Here is a 16,397-nt window from a genome sequence, read left to right as displayed (position 1 = left end):
CTGTGCTGATCCTTCTGGTAGCTGCTCTACGGCAGGTACCAGAAGTCATGTTACCTTCTCTCTCATGCTCACCTGCCCACTCTCTTGCTCTGGAGCTGCTGAGAGTTCCTGCCCAAAATATCTGGAAGGCAACAGGTTGGGGAAGGCTGGCATAGATACAACATGGTACCCTCCAGAAGTTTGTAGGCGACACCTCCCATCACTCCTAACCATTTTTTTTCTTTTTTTAAAATATTTATTAAAGATTTTCTTACTACAATAAAAAACAAAAACAAAATAACATATAATTTTTCAATAACCACATTTTCTTCACTTCTTTGGACTTCCTCGCATCTCTCGTTCCTGCGTTCCAAGTTTTTCGAGCTTTACCCAGCAATTTATCACCTTGTTTCAATTCTTATATTATAATTTTCCAGTATTGTGTCCCTAATTTTAGATAATTTTACCCAAACCTTAAAAGCTTAATTTTAGCATAATATTTATCCAAAATTTATCTTTTCTTATATTTTCATTTATCTTCATATTCCTTTAAACTAGCTTAATGGTGCCCTATTGTTAATAATCTTACATCTTTCTTAACATTCATACAATTTACAATATTTTTGTAAATAGTCCTTAAATTTCTTCCAGTCCTCCTCCACAGCCTCTTCTCCCAGGTCTCGGATTCTGCCAGTCATTTCTGTTAGCTCCATATAGTCTATCAGTTGCATCTGCCATTCTTCCAGTGTGGGCAAATCTTGGGTTTTCCAGTGCTTGGCGACAAGTATCCTTGCTGCTGTTGTTGCATACATAAAAAATGTTCGGTCCTTTTTTAACACCCTCTGGCCGACGATGCCCAAAAGAAAGGCCTCTGGTTTCTTAGGGAAGGTATACTTAAATACCTTTTTCAACTCGTTATATATCATTTCCCAGAAAGCCTTAACTCCCAGAAAGCAGGTCCACCAGAGGTGAAAGAACGTTCCTTCAGTTTCTTTACATTTCCAATATTTATTATCAGACAAATGGTATATTTTTGCAAGCTTGACTGGAGTCATGTACCGCCTATATATCATTTTCATAATATTTTCTTTCAAGGCATTGCATGCCGTGAATTTCAAACCGGTGGTCCATAACCTTTCCCAGTCAGCAAACATGATATTGTACCCAATGTCCTGTGCCCATTTTATCATAGCCGATTTGACCGTTTCATCTTGTGTATTCCATTTTAGCAGCAAATTATACATTCTTGAAAGTACCTTAGTCTTAAAGGTAAAGGTAAAGGTAAAGGTACCCCTGCCCGTACGGGCCAGTCTTGACAGACTCTGGGGTTGTGCGCCCATCTCACTCAAGAGGCCAGGGGCCAGCGCTGTCCGGAGACACTTCCGGGTCACGTGGCCAGCGTGACATCGCTTCTCTGGCGAGCCAGAGCCGCACACGGAAACGCCGTTTACCTTCCCGCTGGTAAGCGGTCCCTATTTATCTACTTGCACCCGGAGGTGCTTTCGAACTGCTAGGTTGGCAGGCGCTGGGACCGAGCAGCGGGAGCGCACCCCGCCGCAGGGATTCGAACCGCCAACCTTTCGATCGGCAAGTCCTAGGCGCTGAGGCTTTAACCCACAGCACCACCTGCGTCCCACCTGCGTCTTAGGTTCTAACAATTCCGTTTCTAACTTTGATTTTTCCACCTGGAATCCTATCTTTTTATCCAACTTGAAAACTTCTTTGATCTGAGCATAATGTAACCAATCTCACACTTTATCTTTTAATTTCTCCAAACTCTGCAACCTCCAATTATCTCCATCTTTTTCTATTATTTCCCAATATTTCGGCCATTTGGCCTCCATATTGAGTCTTTTCCGGGCCTTAGCTTCCATTGGTGATAGCCACCTTGGGGTCTTATTTTCCAATAAGTCTTTATATTTTATCCAGACACTGAACACTGCTTTCCTGACAATATGGTTCTTGAAAGCCTTATGACTTTTGACCTTGTCATACCACAAATATGCATGCCATCCATAAGCATTGTTAAAACCTTCCAGATCCAAAACCTCAGTGTTTTCAAGAAGCAGCCAGTCTTTCAACCAGCAGAAAGCTGCTGATTCATAGTACAACTTTAAGTCTGGCAGGGCAAAGCCCCCTCTTTCTTTAGCATCAGTTAGTATCTTAAACTTAATTCTGGGCTTTTTGCCCTGCCAGACAAATTTGGAAATATCTCTTTGCCACCTCCCAAAACACTCCATTTTATCCACAATCTGTAAAGTCTGGAACAAAAAGAGCATTTTTGGCAATACATTCATCTTTATAGCAGCAATTCGTCCTGACAAGGTCAATCTTGACCAAACTTCTAAATCCCTTTTAATTTCAGACCAACACTTTTCATAGTCATCCTTAAATAGACTCATATTCTTCGCTGTTATGTTTACCCCTAGGTATCTTACTTTTTTAACCACGTTTAACTCTGTCTCTTTCTGAAACCTTTCTGATTCTAAAGGTGTCAAAAAATTTTCCAATACCTTGGTTTTCTGCTTATTGAGTTTAAATCCCGCCACCCGACCAAACTCCTGAATCAATTGTAATACCCTTTTCGTACTAGATTCTGGCTCCTGTAGGGTCAAAACTAGGTCATCTGCAAATGCTTTAAGTTTATACTGTTTTGCTCCGACCTGAATTCCTTCCACCAACCGGTCTCCTCTAATCATATTCAAGAGCACCTCCAGGACCGAAATAAATAACAAAGGAGAGATAGGACAACCTTGTCGTGTTCCTTTTTCAATTTTAAACTCTTCCGTCACCACATTGTTCACTATCAATTTAGCCTTTTGTTCTGAATAAATTGCATCTATCCCATTCTCAAATCCCCGTCCCACTCCCATCCCTTCCAAGTTTTTCTTCATAAACTTCCATGAAATATTATCAAAGGCCTTCTCCACATCTATAAATATTAACACTGCTTTTGTATTGATATTTGTTTGCAAAAGTTCCAAAATGTCAATAATGTTCCTTGTGTTAGCAAACAAATGTCTACCTGGGAGAAAGCCTGCCTGGTCCTTGTGAATTACTTCATTTAAAACTTTTTAAAATCTGCTTGCTAAAATGTCTGCAAATATTTTGTAATCCACATTTAGGAGGGAGATGGGGCGGTAGTTCTTAAGTTGTGTCTTTTCAGTTTCTAGTTTGGGTATCAATGTGATGAAAGCTTCTTTCCACGACTCCGGTGCCTTCTTCCCCTCCATAATTTCATTGCAAACCTCCATTAATGGATGTATCAGATAGTCTTTCAATGCCTTATAATATTTGGAGGTAAGCCCATCTGGCCCTGGAGATTTGCCCAATTGCATATTCTGAATGGCTTCTTCAATCTCTTGTAGTGTTATTTTATGGTTCAGGATTGTGACAGCTTTGGTAGACCATTCCTTGTCAAAAATTGTTCTATCTCAACCTCATTTTGCGGCCCTTGAGTGTAAAGTTGTTTAAAATATCTCTGGAAACACTTTCTGATCTCCATTGGATTCTGAATATTTCTTCCTTCGATCTCTAGATTTGTGACCGTATTCAATTTTTGTCTCTTTTTCAACTGCCATGCTAACAGTTTTCCACATTTATTTGCCGATTCAAATGATCTTTGTTTCATTAGCTTAACTTTCCACTCCACTTCCTGATTTATCAATTTAGAATATTGTGCTTGATAGAGTTTAATTTCTCTCAAAATCTCCTTTGACTTTGGCCTCGATCTTAACTTCTTCTCACATTCTTTAATTTTCTCCAAGATCTTGTCCTTTTTCTCATTCTGTGTTCTTTTCTTTATAGTGTTCTATTGTATCAGGAACCCCCTCATAACCGCTTTACTTGCGTCCCAGATGATTCTTTTTTTCCACCGTAGTGTTCAAATTTATCTCAAAGTAGTCCTTCAAAGCTTTTTGGGCCTTTTTAGTAATCTCCTGATCTCTGAACAAATTGTCATTCATCTTCCATCTGAAGGAGCCGGTTGGAGTTAGTCTCATATCCATCTTTACGGCATTATGGTCGGAGCAGGTCTTTGGGCAGATTTCCACTTTTCTAGTCTTAGGTGCCAGACCTCTAGTTATCCATATTTGGTCGATTCTTGTCCATGTCAGTTGGGCTTCAGAAAAGAATGTTCCTTCTCTTCCCAGGGGGTTCTTTGTTCTCCAAATGTCAATCAAGTCCATATTGTCAGTCAGTTCAAAAAATGTTTTAGGTAGTCTGCCATCTTTTGTCACATTTTGGCTATGTGACTTATCCATGTTGGTTGATGCCACCCCATTCATGTCTCCCATCATGATGATGTTGTCATAGTTCAGATAGTCCAGCATTATCTCATGCAGCTTCTTATAAAATTCCGATTTCCCCTCATTTGGTGCATAAATTCCTAATATCAAAAACTTTTCTCCTTGGTTTTGTATCTCAATTGCCAAAATTCTTCCTTGCTCATCTTTAAATAAAAATTTTGGTGACAGGCTCTCCTTTGCATATATCACCACTCCTCTTTTCTTGACTCGGTCCGAAGAGATAAATTCTTGGCCTAATCTTTTGTTTATTAACACTTTTCTGTGGAGCCTGGTCACATGTGTTTCTTGCAAGCAAATAATGTCCAATTGTTGTTTTTTCAATATGTGAAATATTCTTCTCCTTTTTTCCGGGGAGTTGGCGCCATTGATGTTCCAACTCAGAAGTTGCAGAGACATCCTGGACAAATCTGTTGTTCCTCTAGTGGTGGTATCTTTTTCTCCTGATCTTCAGATCCCGAAGGTGTAGGTGTAGGTGCAGGTGATGGTCCAGACCCTGAAGGTCTTTCGATCCCTTTCTGAAGGTCCTCTCCGTAGGTACTCAAAAAAATTTCTTTATCCTTGGCTGTTTTAATTTTCACTTTCTTCCCTCTGAATGTAAAAGATAATCCTTGGGGAAATTCCCACCTAAAAACGATGGAATTGCTCCTCAGCAGTCTTGCTAACTCAGTGTAGGTGGATCTAAGGTCCAGAAATTGTTTTGGGATATCTTTGTAGATCTCTGCTCTTCTATCCAAAATTTCAAGTGACTTTCCGTAATGTAGGCCTAGTATTTTATCCCTTTCCTCCTTAGATCTCAAAGTAATCAAGCAGTCTCTGGGCCTGTCTTTTCTTGTTAATTTTCCAAGTCCCCATCACTCCTAACCATTGGACATGCTGGCTGGACCATGGGAGTTGGATCCAAAACAACTGGAGGGCAGCAGGTTGGATGCCCTGCTGTAGATGGATGAGTATAAGGCAGCTCCCTATAACATTGCAACAGATGGTAATACCTCACAAAAACCACTGCATATTGAAAGGTGAAAGATGTGGTAAAATAAATAAACACTATAGAAGGAGGGGGAGGAAAAGTGCTAGTAGACACAACTTCCAAAAGCACCAAAAATAATTTTGGGAGGAGTTGGTGAAGAATGACAGAGAGGAAGGGATCATTTGGGTTTCCCAAACAGGGGCTACAGGAGGAAGACATCTCCTTGAGATCGGCATAGTTAATATGGAATAAGATGACCCAGCAGATCTACATACACAGATGACACTTTATTGTTGCTGTTGTTGGTTTTATTTTGTTGTGGACTAGTCTCTTGTTAAGCCTCCATGAATATTGCTCGTCATCAAAAGACAATATAAAGGTACGGTAAATGTGAATGTAAAGGATAGCAATTCTTTATTGTTACAGTCAATGACCAGCATGAATATGAAGGAAAACGTAAACCCCTTCTTCCTCCTGTGTCAACAATTATGTAATTACAAAATGAAGTTTGACATCTCCAGGGATGTGGTCTAGTTAGGGTGACTACTCCAGGCTGAAAAACAAACGAACACAAGAAGCAAAACTAGGTCTGAAGCTGTTGCTAAAATGCAGTTTGTCAAACTGTCTCCTTTGCATCTTCTTCAGTACACATCTGCACTGACCCACGATGCCATACTAGTCATAGCAGAAGCTTTCCGGTACCTCCGAAGGCAGCGTGTTGATGTCTCCCGGAGAGGTAGTGCTGGAGATTGCCTAGCAAACCCTGCTGTGCCTTGGAGCCAAGGGATTGATATAGAAAGAGCACTGAAAATGGTAAGGACAAAAGCAATGACGACACCAACCTAAATCCTAATGTATTTGGCTACAGAGGTTATCTTTAGGGGATCCGGGAAATGTGTTTGACTGTGCATGCAACTGTAAAGTACACAACCTGGCTTTGCCATGCAAAATGTATTGCCTTTATTTTACCTGATACCTTACAATGTCATGTAAACAGGTTGTCTGTATTCAGACCAGGGGTACCAACTTGAGTAAAATATCAAGGGGGCCCAAGTATGTCCCACCCTGCATAAGCAAGCACATGGCGCTGTGCATGGAAACCATTTTAATGGCGATACCCATCAACTTTGGCACCCCCAGTCCCTTAAAAAAATTTAAGGGGGGCACGAAGGGACCCCCACCCCTAGGATCTGACTCCTATGATTCAGGCTGTGTTGAACACAATTCCCTGGAAAATCTACACTATCATCTTTGTTGACATTTTGTATATATAATGTGGGTATTTATTTAAATACAAGAAGACAGGTCCCTGCCTCGAAGAACATACAAGCTAAAATTCACCATGGGGAAAACAATGGAAGAAAGGAAGAAGGAATAGATTTGGGGAAGATTATTTCAGTTGCATGTACTTAGGCTTAGCTGCAAATGAGCGTGAGAACCAGGGAGTTGAAAGAAGCAAGAGAGGTTGTACCTGTGTTGTAGAAAAGGGTCACATCTTGAAGTACCTACTTTGCACTCAAAAGGCCCTGACAATAGCCGACCAGGTGCCTATGTGAAACCTGCAAGCAGAATATTAGGACAACTGTACTCTCCCACTCATGTTTCCACATCAACTGAGAACCACTGCCCATTGGTTGCTGTAGAGAATAATGAGCTAGATGGACCAATTGGTCTGATTCAGCAGAAGGCAACATCCTAGGTCAGCATTGCTTAAGTCAAGGGTAGCCAATGTGGAGTCCTCCACATATTGCAGGAGTGCAACTCTCATCATCCCTGACCATTAGCCATACCATCTAGGACTGATGGGGGTTGAATTCCAACAACATATGGAAGGCACCACATCAGCTCCCCCTAATGTAGATGCTCTGGATGGCAGTTCCAAGTAGACAAGTCTGCAAGAGAGAGAGGAAGTTATTATTGTTTACTATTCACAGAGCACAGGACGCTGGTGGCGCTGTGGTGTAAACCACTGAGCCTTGGGCTTGCCAATCGGAAGGCAGCGGTTTGAATCCCCGCAACGGGGTGAGCTCCCGTTGCTAGGTCCCTGCTCCTGACAACCTAGCAGTTCGAAAGCACGTCAAAGTGCAAGTAGATAAATAGGTACCACTCTGGTGGGTAGGTAAACAGTATTTCCGTGTGCTGCTCTGGTTCGCCAGAAGCGGCTTAGTCATGCTGGCCACATGACCCAGAAGCTGTACGCCGGCTCCCTCGGCCAGTAAAGCGAGATGAGTGCCGCAACCCCAGAGTCGTCCACAACTGGACTTAACTGTCAGGGGTCCTTTACCTTTACCTTTTTATTCACAGAGCAAACGTTGTTTATGTGAGACTATATCTATGTGCATCTGTGTCCATTCATTTTGATGGAATTGTTGGGGGGTGTTAAGTTCCCAGGGAACTGTGGCCATTGAAGGGGCAAATGTGTTGTGGTTGTACCACCCCAGAAGCAATAAATTCCTCTTCGGAAGATTGGGTGCTGGAGTGAAAGCATGTCCAGTAGATTGCAATTATTTCAGATCTGTGGGCATCTTATTCCTTTCAATGACAGTATGTTGTGATTTATCATTGCTAAGGTTCAAGTGCAAGGAATGACAGGAAATATCCAATTTGACACCTACGGACGTAGAACTAATTATACAATTGATGTTTATGAAATGAGACCTGGAGGACCACGGAAGGTAAGCCACACATGGGTAAATGTGTATTTACTCTCCCAGCTCAGCCCTGCTTCTATCATGAGTTTAAAATAGAAGATCAGTTGAAAAACAGAAATATTTTAATAGAGCCATTGGGCACAAGCAGACTTCAGACTTGTGGAGTTGCTTCCTTTTTATTTTGTTAATTATTTTTAAAAATATCATATACCAGTTTTCCTTTATAAATGTACAAATCTTACAACAATATATAATATGCATAAAACCATTAAAAGCAATAAATAGCATATAAGAATGTAAGAAGAGCCTCAGGTGCCTATAGGAAGCCCCAAAGCAGGATCTGAGAGCAACAGTGCTCTTCTCACTTATGGCTACATTGGAGGGGGGGTTGGACTAGATGGCCCTTGGGCCCCCTTCCAACTCTACATTACTATGGTTCTATGATTCCCAGCAACTGATATTCAGGCTATACTGCCTCTGACAACAATGTGGGATCAGTTACCTCACCTTTCCTTGGTGTCTGGCCTCTTCAGATGGGATATGACTGAGAGTGCCACATGCCCTTGAGGTGCACTTACTTTATACTAGATTCCAGGATTTTAGGGTTGACTCTCTAGCCACCTGGAATCAGTTGCTAGCTGAATTTAGACAAGTACCCAGTGTTGTAGTGCTTAGGTGCCTACTGAAGCTGTTTTTGTTTGAGAAGGCTTTCCATGAAGTGTGATCCTGTTATTTATGAAATAATCAATTGTTTTTTTGCTTTTGTGGTTTGTAGGAATGGTTTTAACTGTATTCGGAAATGTGTTTGGGTTTGTATTTTATGTTAGTTTAATCTTGTTCTACACTGCTTTGATGGCCTAGGCTAGAAAGCAGTTTATAAATTTGTGAAATAAAATGAATGAGATTAAAGCCCCACCTGTAGGTCTCTGCAATCCTTTAAGGTGAACAGGTGATGAAAGCCATGTGCCACTTATTACTGGTCTGGTATAGATCAGGACCCTGCTGGATCAGGACCCATCACAGTGGCCAACAAAATGCCCATGGGAAACCCACAAGCAAGACCTGAACACAACAACACTCTCCCCTCCTGTGATTTCCAGCAAGGGTTATTAAAAATGGGGGGGCAGGGCAGCAGTCTAAGGGCTTGTCCACACTTGCCTTTTCTCCGTTTTGGAGCAAACAGCAATCCCCCCCAAAAAAAATCCAATTGCCACATGTTTCACTTGTTGTTTGTTCCAACTAAGCTTTAAAGAGTGGATTTTCATGGGGAAAGCTCCAGGGCAAAAAAAAGAAGAAGAGCACTCAGACATGGAGCTTTAAAGCAAGGATCTGTGCCCAGAAAGAGCAGAGCAAAAAGAAAAGTGTAGATAAACCCTAGATCTAAAAAGCTTAAGTTATAGGAAGGGAGATTTTGGTTGATTGTTAGGAGTCATGCCTTCAAGGTAAGAGTGGTTCATCAATGGGACCAATTAGCGAGAGGGCTGGCGGGTTCTGCCTCACTGCAGCTCTTGAAGCAGAGGCTGCATAGCCATGTGTTGCAATGCCCTCTAGGTTCCCTACATCAAGCAGTGGGTTGGAGTACATATCACTCTCTCTCTCTCTCTCTCTCTCTCTCTCTCTCTCTCTCACACACACACACACACACACACCCCAATCTATAGATGAGCTGTTGAATGAATGGAGGAAGTACATATTAAATAACATTAAGAATGGATATCTGCAAGTGTTCTCTTGATGCACAACCCTTATTGCAAGACATATCAAAAAGAGAGGGAAAGCACTCCTAAAAATAATAATACTGTACCTTTAACAAAAACCCTTTGAATGTTTTTTTGCATGTGTGTCTTGTGCTAATTTATGTAAAGCACCAGGAGTGCCAATCAGCAGGGCTGTCATTATCCCCACAGTGGCCCAGTGGATTGCATGGAGTGGCTGGTGAAATATTAACACAGTTGAAATGCAACGTGCTAATTTGGCTGTGTTCTCTTCAATTACAGGCTGGTTACTGGAATGAATATGAGAGGTTTGTGCCAGCAGTAGACCCCACAGTCTCCAACGACACTTCCTCTGTCGAGAACAGGACCATCGTGGTCACAACCATCCTTGTAAGTTCCAGAGCAGCTGGTTTGTAACTAGCAAATAGAAGTCTTAGAAAAGGATCATTCTCACCAAAAGTGTATAAACCAGTTGTGCTTCTCCTTTAGTTATCTCCGTTCTAACCTCAAGGAGCCCCAAACACTTTACCACTGCCTTGTACAGTCTGGGAGGTGCCAAAAAGACCCATAGCTCTGCACTGGGAGAGTCTTTCCCACCCCCTCTAAGGAGTAAACCCTACACAAATCCAGAGTGGAGTCTCTAAGACAGTTGGGGGACACCTTGTACGCCTCCTTCCAACAACTCCTGCAGTCAAGCTGGTGCCACATGTACTGCTGTGCTTTCTTTTGGGCCACATCAGCAAGGCCAAGAGGTGGGTGTTGTCATCTGGGCAACCCAGGTCCTCCATACATTCTGCCCAGGCTTACACCCCAGGGAGGTCACTTAGGTGCTGCTAATGCAACAGTTTGATTTCACCCCCAGAGGCACACTCCACTGTCTCTAGAGACAGATGGAGGCCAACATTGGCTACATATAGGGAGATGACTGTGCAAGGGGTTATTTTCAAGGTAAAAGCTAATAGATTATCCAAACATGGCCCATTATGCTCTTCCATCTCATACTTCCAGCATTTCTGAGATAGTGCTGCAGATGAAGATGGACACTTGCAAACTAGGGAGAGGAGAAAAATTTGGTTCAGTTCCCATTTAAAGGCAGACCTCCCCTATTTGCATTTGAAGAACAATGCAGTTCTCCAGCCAAGCAAGGTGTACACAACTGTATGCTTGGTAAAGCATGCATTGAGATGCATACATTAGTGCAAACAATACACAAAAATACATTTGGAAAAATAAAATAATGTGTGTTTTAGATAAAATTGCATACGAATGTCTATGCACTTAGAAGAAATCCACCCTAATTTTATGAGGACTTTAAAAACTGGAATTTGCAAACTGGTGTAGGAATATGGGGAACTGAACTTAAGATTGAAAAAATGAGAAACAGAGAGAAAACAAAATTTGCAGGTTTTCCTGTCTCTGCTGTACATACACCCTGCAGACTCTGGGCACATTTTTAATAGAAGATGTATATTAAAACTGTGGGGGAGGGGAGGACTTTGGTTTTTGTTTTCACCCCCTGTCATTTTACAGGAAGCACCCTATGTGATGCGCAAGCAATCTCCTGACCAAAAGGGAGGAAATGAAAAATACGAAGGCTATTGTGTTGATCTAGCTTATGAAATAGCAAAGCACGTTGGGATAAAATATGAACTATCCATTGTTCCCGATGGGAAATATGGAGCAAGGGACCCTGACACTAAAATGTGGAATGGCATGGTGGGTGAGCTGGTCTATGGGGTAAGTTGCCACTGAACTTTTGTGCATATATTGTGGTTTTGCTTATGATTGAATGGACAACGAAGCCAAGCAGGGCCCAATTTCTATCATCTATACTGGCAAAGCTCCCTAGTTGTGTATGCAGGTACAGAAATGTGCAAAGAAAGTAAGAAATATCACTTTGGGATATACAGTACTGTGGTGAATGTCCAAAATATGGGCATGATGTGTCTCTTTGTCTGTCACCTATTGACCATTCTCAATTACGTGACTTCATCATTTCAAGCATTCACTCAAATTTTCTTTAGGACAGCTACAAATTTGGTGAACCTGAAAAAAATAGTATTATGCCAGTATAGCTGTCACGGCTACTCCTTTCCCAAGAATTCCACCATCCTGCATCGGGTTCCATGTAATATCTGTAATGTAGAGATATTTGTATTTGTTGTATGCAAAACTGTTTCCATTGTCTGCCTCCTTGCACCAAAAACTACATTATTCTTCCCAACATCCAGTATGACAACATGGATGTTATCTTGTCATTGCATTGCAATGAATGGGGTGGAATAATATTGGAAACAAATATTGAGAGGGGGGTGTTTAATCAATTACATATTGCTTACAGACTGAAAGCAAATGCCAATTGTATTCACCGGAATGATTTATGTTATGGCCATCAGACAAACAAGTGAACATTGCTCCTGTTTCTGTATTTCATGGGAATTCTCTGACATCCTTACGTAGAGGTGACCTTAGCAGGTTTAAAGGAAACTTAGACAGAAGAAAAAGAGAGTAAGCATTTTGCCTTATTGACTGAAAACAGGACAAGAAGTGATTGTTTCAAATTATAGAGAGGTAGGCTTAGGTTAACCAAGAGGGAGAGCTTCCCAGATATAAAAGCTCTTGAGCAATTAAAGAAATGGAGTGGAAGCCAAGACCACCCTGTTATGTTCTGGCTCTGCGGTTGACTTGCTGAGTGATGTTTGACCATGTAGTTAACCTCAAGGAGCCTGACATTTTACCCACGGTAAAATGTGGATGAGTGATACAAGCTCAGTCTCACCCAGCAAGGATTTTGTAAAACACCTGGAGACTTCATGATGAAAATGTTCTTGCCCGGTGTGAAAAGCTATTCCTCTCCACTCAAATTGGAGCCATCCCTGCTTCTGTGAGCACATCAGCAGCCCTCATCTGGGTTGACGATCGTTTAATCATCTCAGCTGCCAGGAGGAGAAAGTAGACTTAACGGTGTTATGTTATACATGTTGTTTACTCCAAAGTAAGCCCCACTTTCTTCAGCAGGACATAAATATGTGTGAAATAGCCTTAGTCATTTTAGTGCTGAGGCAGGTAATATGCACTTTGGTCAGCAGCATCTGATGTGTTATTTGCAGATTATACATTAAGTAGAATTACATGGTAAAGTGTTTCTCAGAGTGGCTATCACTCTGGGCTGCAGGTAAATATATATACTATATATGAGAATGCCTGCTGGATGAGGCAAATGTCCCATCTAGTCCAGCATCCTGTTCTCACAGTGGCCAGAAAAGAAATTTGTAAGGATTAGGGAACTTTTATGCTTTAGCAAGGTCTGTATCTGACAATGGAGCACAGCAACTCTTCTCTGTAGGTTTTACCCCTATGAGGCAGATGCAGTGGCTGAAGATCTCCACCTTCCCACAGCTGTCCAGATATCCTGAGACTTGCCAATGTGCCTGTCTCTGCTCCTCCCTCTTCATACATCTTCTGGTTCTGGGAGACCAAGACACCACAGCAGGAGGGAGCGACACCCTGGCTAATCTCTGCCTCTTCACCCACTTCTTCTCCAGTTTCTGCTTCTCCCTCTGATTCTGGAGTGCCACAACCTCTCCCAGCTCACTAAGTCCTGTTACGCCTTCAGCTTCTGACACCTCCTCTCCCCAGTCTTCTCCCTCTGACCCCACCAACGCTCTCCAGGCTCAGAGCCATCTTCCCTTGCGGGTCCCCCAGCTGGTGCCTCCTACCATCCCTGTGTCCATTCAGACACAAATACACACACACAAACAAACACACACACCTCTATCCTCCATCTAGGGAAGTAAGAAGCATTATCAGAATTCTATGCAGGCAAAAAAAAAAACAACAACCAAGGAGGGTATGGCCTGGGGAAGAAAGGCCTGGAGGGCTGTGGGCATGAGGCTCCCATTCCCTGAACTAGGGGTCCTCCTAGTCCTCTGGGCCCTGGCAGACGTCTGAATATTGTCCAACACAAAGTGATTTCCCCAGAACTGCTCAGTTAGTGCCAGCTCCAAGTTTTAGCCAGGATATTCTCAACAGGCCCATTTTCTCTTTGGCATTGCAACCGCTGCCCCTTCCTTCACTTGCCAGTCTGCCAAACTGTCCTAAGGGAGAGCAGAAGACAGGTAGGTGTGATGCTTCTGCATCTCCTAACAGACTGCCTGCTCAGAAAAGGCAGGTGAGTAGGTAGCAGCAATGAAGAGGAGAGGAGGCAGAGCCAGGGGGCTCCAAAGGTTGATGGAAGGGTAGCCTGCTTGGGTGCAGACCTTAGCAGCGACTTGACAATGCTGAAACCTGGTGTTCTGTGCTCCGTGCAATTCGGCATCCATAACTCTTGGATTCTCTCTACCCGCTAGCCACATCTAACCTACTTTTCTCATGACCACAGTGGCAATATCATTTCAGTTTGGGATCTGCTTACATGTCGCCCTACAGCAGATGCATCCACTGAATGATAAAAGAGTTTGCAAACAACGAAATCTCCGTGCAAAAGCCAGCCTTCTGTAGGGTAGTTCGTCTCAGTTCAGAAATCTCCCTTGATCTTCTGGGATTAGTACAACTCAGAAGGCTGTTGTTCTGATGTGTTGCAGAGAGCCTCGGGTGTGTTACGTGAACATGATTGCACTTCTCAACCTCTCTCCACAGGGAGCACAATAGCTCTGAGTGTAAGGCTGGCAATGATACTGTGGTTTTTTAACAAAACAGCAAGGCAGACTTCTCTGCCTGGGCAGATCTGGACTTTCACATTGCTGATGAACAAAGGTGGATTGATCATGTTTTCATTCATATGTCAGGTCCATTCTAATTTTGCATCAATCTGTTTTTTATCATAAAAATGTGTTTAAATAAGTACTTTACACATGTATTTCATCACAACCTTTTTTCTCAAAAAAAAAATTAAATTTGGTTATACTTTCTTAAAGTACTGTTTCCTCAAATATGTTTCTTTCTCTTCTTTGCACATTTTGGCGTGAAGCTGAGAGCTGTATTGAAAAATTTGGAGAAATGTGAAATCCAAAGGGAAATTACTTTCCAAACCATGTAGTTTATGTTTGTGTGACTGGTTTTGAATTTATTTATTTATTTTATTAAACATATATCTTGCCCTTCTTTCTAAAGGAGCCCAGGCACCCAGCAAACCTTCCTCCGATAACAAAAAGCAATTTAAAATATAATTAAAACATTTAAAAAATGTTATGTTTTGACAGCTGCTTATAAGCCTGCTTGGCAAGGAAACCCACTGTGCCCAAGAGCCCTCCAGAGCCTGAATCTGGCATTGCTTCCGCTTCTCTTTTTCCTTGCCAGCCAGTTGCTCCAGCTACTTTTCCCCAGCACTCAAATACAGGGCCAGTCCACCCTTGAGGCAAGGCAAGGCAACTGCCTCAGGGTGCAAGATCTACAGGGACAGCAGGTCCAGATGTAGATCTTTCTTCCCTCCTTGCTCCTGATGTAGATCTGCACTTGCCACTTCTTCCCTGGCAGGGATGGAGGCACCATTTTGTGGTTTGCGTCAGGTGCCAAATTGTCTTGAGCTAGCCCTGAAGCACAGCTCCTTTAGCTCTTATTTATTATAAAGTTATAGGGGCTATGAATTGCCCAAAATATGGGGAGAGCCTAGGGTAGGGCTTATGAATTTAATTAAGGAAGACCCCTGGCCCTGGTACCTTTTCCCATATAATTCAGCACTGTTGTTCTGCCCTCAAAGTAAGGTTCCAGATGCATTTTTACTGCATGGGGAAACAAATGGGGGGGAGGTTGCAAGGGAAACATAATAGGTGGGAGGATTAAGCTCCCTCCTTCCTGTTACTCTTTTTACTGCAAATCATGCCCTTTCCTCCAATTTGCAGCTTTTTCTGCTGCCGAATATGTAATTTGCTCCTAATGTGCTTAATCATCCCATGGTCTGCAGCACTCAAGTACAGTGGTACCTCAGGTTACATACGCTTCAGGTTACACATGTTTCAGGTTACAGACTCCGCTAACCCAGAAATAGTGCTTCAGGTTAAGAACTTTGCTTCAGGATGAGAACAGAAATCGTGCGGTGGCGGTGTGGCATTAGCGGGAGGCCCCATTAGCTAAAGTGGTGCTTCAGGTTAAGTACAGTTTCAGGTTAAGAATGGACCTCTGGAACGAATTAAGTACTTAACCTGAGGTACCACTGTAGCCCCAAGTTGGGTGCATTTGCTTAGACAAAATTTTACCTTGACGAGAAGGAAGGAAGGAAGGAAGGAAGGAAGGAAGGAAGGAAGGAAGGAAATAAATCAGGAAATCAGGAAATTGGTTAGCAAATACTAGGGAACCTGCCACATTCTGCAATCCGGAAAGGTGACTCCTTTAACCTTTATATGAATTATGCAAATAGGCACATTTTTCCTTTTGCTTACTTTGCATAATGCATTCTCTTACTCCTTGTCCTTGAGAGGGGGAAGGGATAGGTTGATGGGCACTAGAGCTCATCTCTGATTATTCAGCTACTCTTCTGGATTTAAGCAGACACTTTGCCATACATTTCCAAGCTTATCTCCACACCCATAAGGACTAGAACCTTTGCTTTCTGTATTTAAATGAAAGCTGAACTTTGCCCCTTGTGGCCTTAAGGATTAGAGTTTAAAAAAATAATTAAGACAGCCGTCACTCAATCTACTATGGCTTGCACCAGAGCCAGGGGAAAGGAGTGTGCAGTTTGGTTCCTTCCACACTCCCTTTTTCATACCATTATTCTTCACAGAATAATGAAATTCACACTCATTTTCCCCCCACCACCACCAATGGAGAGGCAGAAACA

The 16,397-nt window shown here is 42.4% G+C and overlaps 1 protein-coding gene across 3 annotated transcripts in view; it reads left to right on the top strand.

Annotated features, from left to right (window-relative positions):
* Window positions 1–16,397, top strand: part of LOC310836915 (glutamate receptor 3) — a 210,259-nt gene that overhangs the window by 112,706 nt on the left and 81,156 nt on the right. For all 3 annotated transcript variants that reach the window (XM_083722848.1, XM_083722847.1, XM_083722846.1), the window contains 4 exons: window positions 5,899–6,066; window positions 7,824–7,928; window positions 9,902–10,009; window positions 11,150–11,356. In XM_083722848.1, the coding sequence (XP_083578974.1) occupies window positions 5,899–6,066; window positions 7,824–7,928; window positions 9,902–10,009; window positions 11,150–11,356 (588 nt within the window). The remainder of the gene's footprint in view (window positions 1–5,898; window positions 6,067–7,823; window positions 7,929–9,901; window positions 10,010–11,149; window positions 11,357–16,397) is intronic.

Source organism: Podarcis gaigeae (genome assembly GCF_964106915.1).
Source record: "Podarcis gaigeae genome assembly, chromosome: Z".
Lineage (NCBI taxonomy): Eukaryota > Metazoa > Chordata > Lepidosauria > Squamata > Lacertidae > Podarcis > Podarcis gaigeae.
The sequence above is the reverse complement of the archived record's forward strand: the minus strand, read 5'-3'. Positions and strand labels throughout refer to the sequence as shown.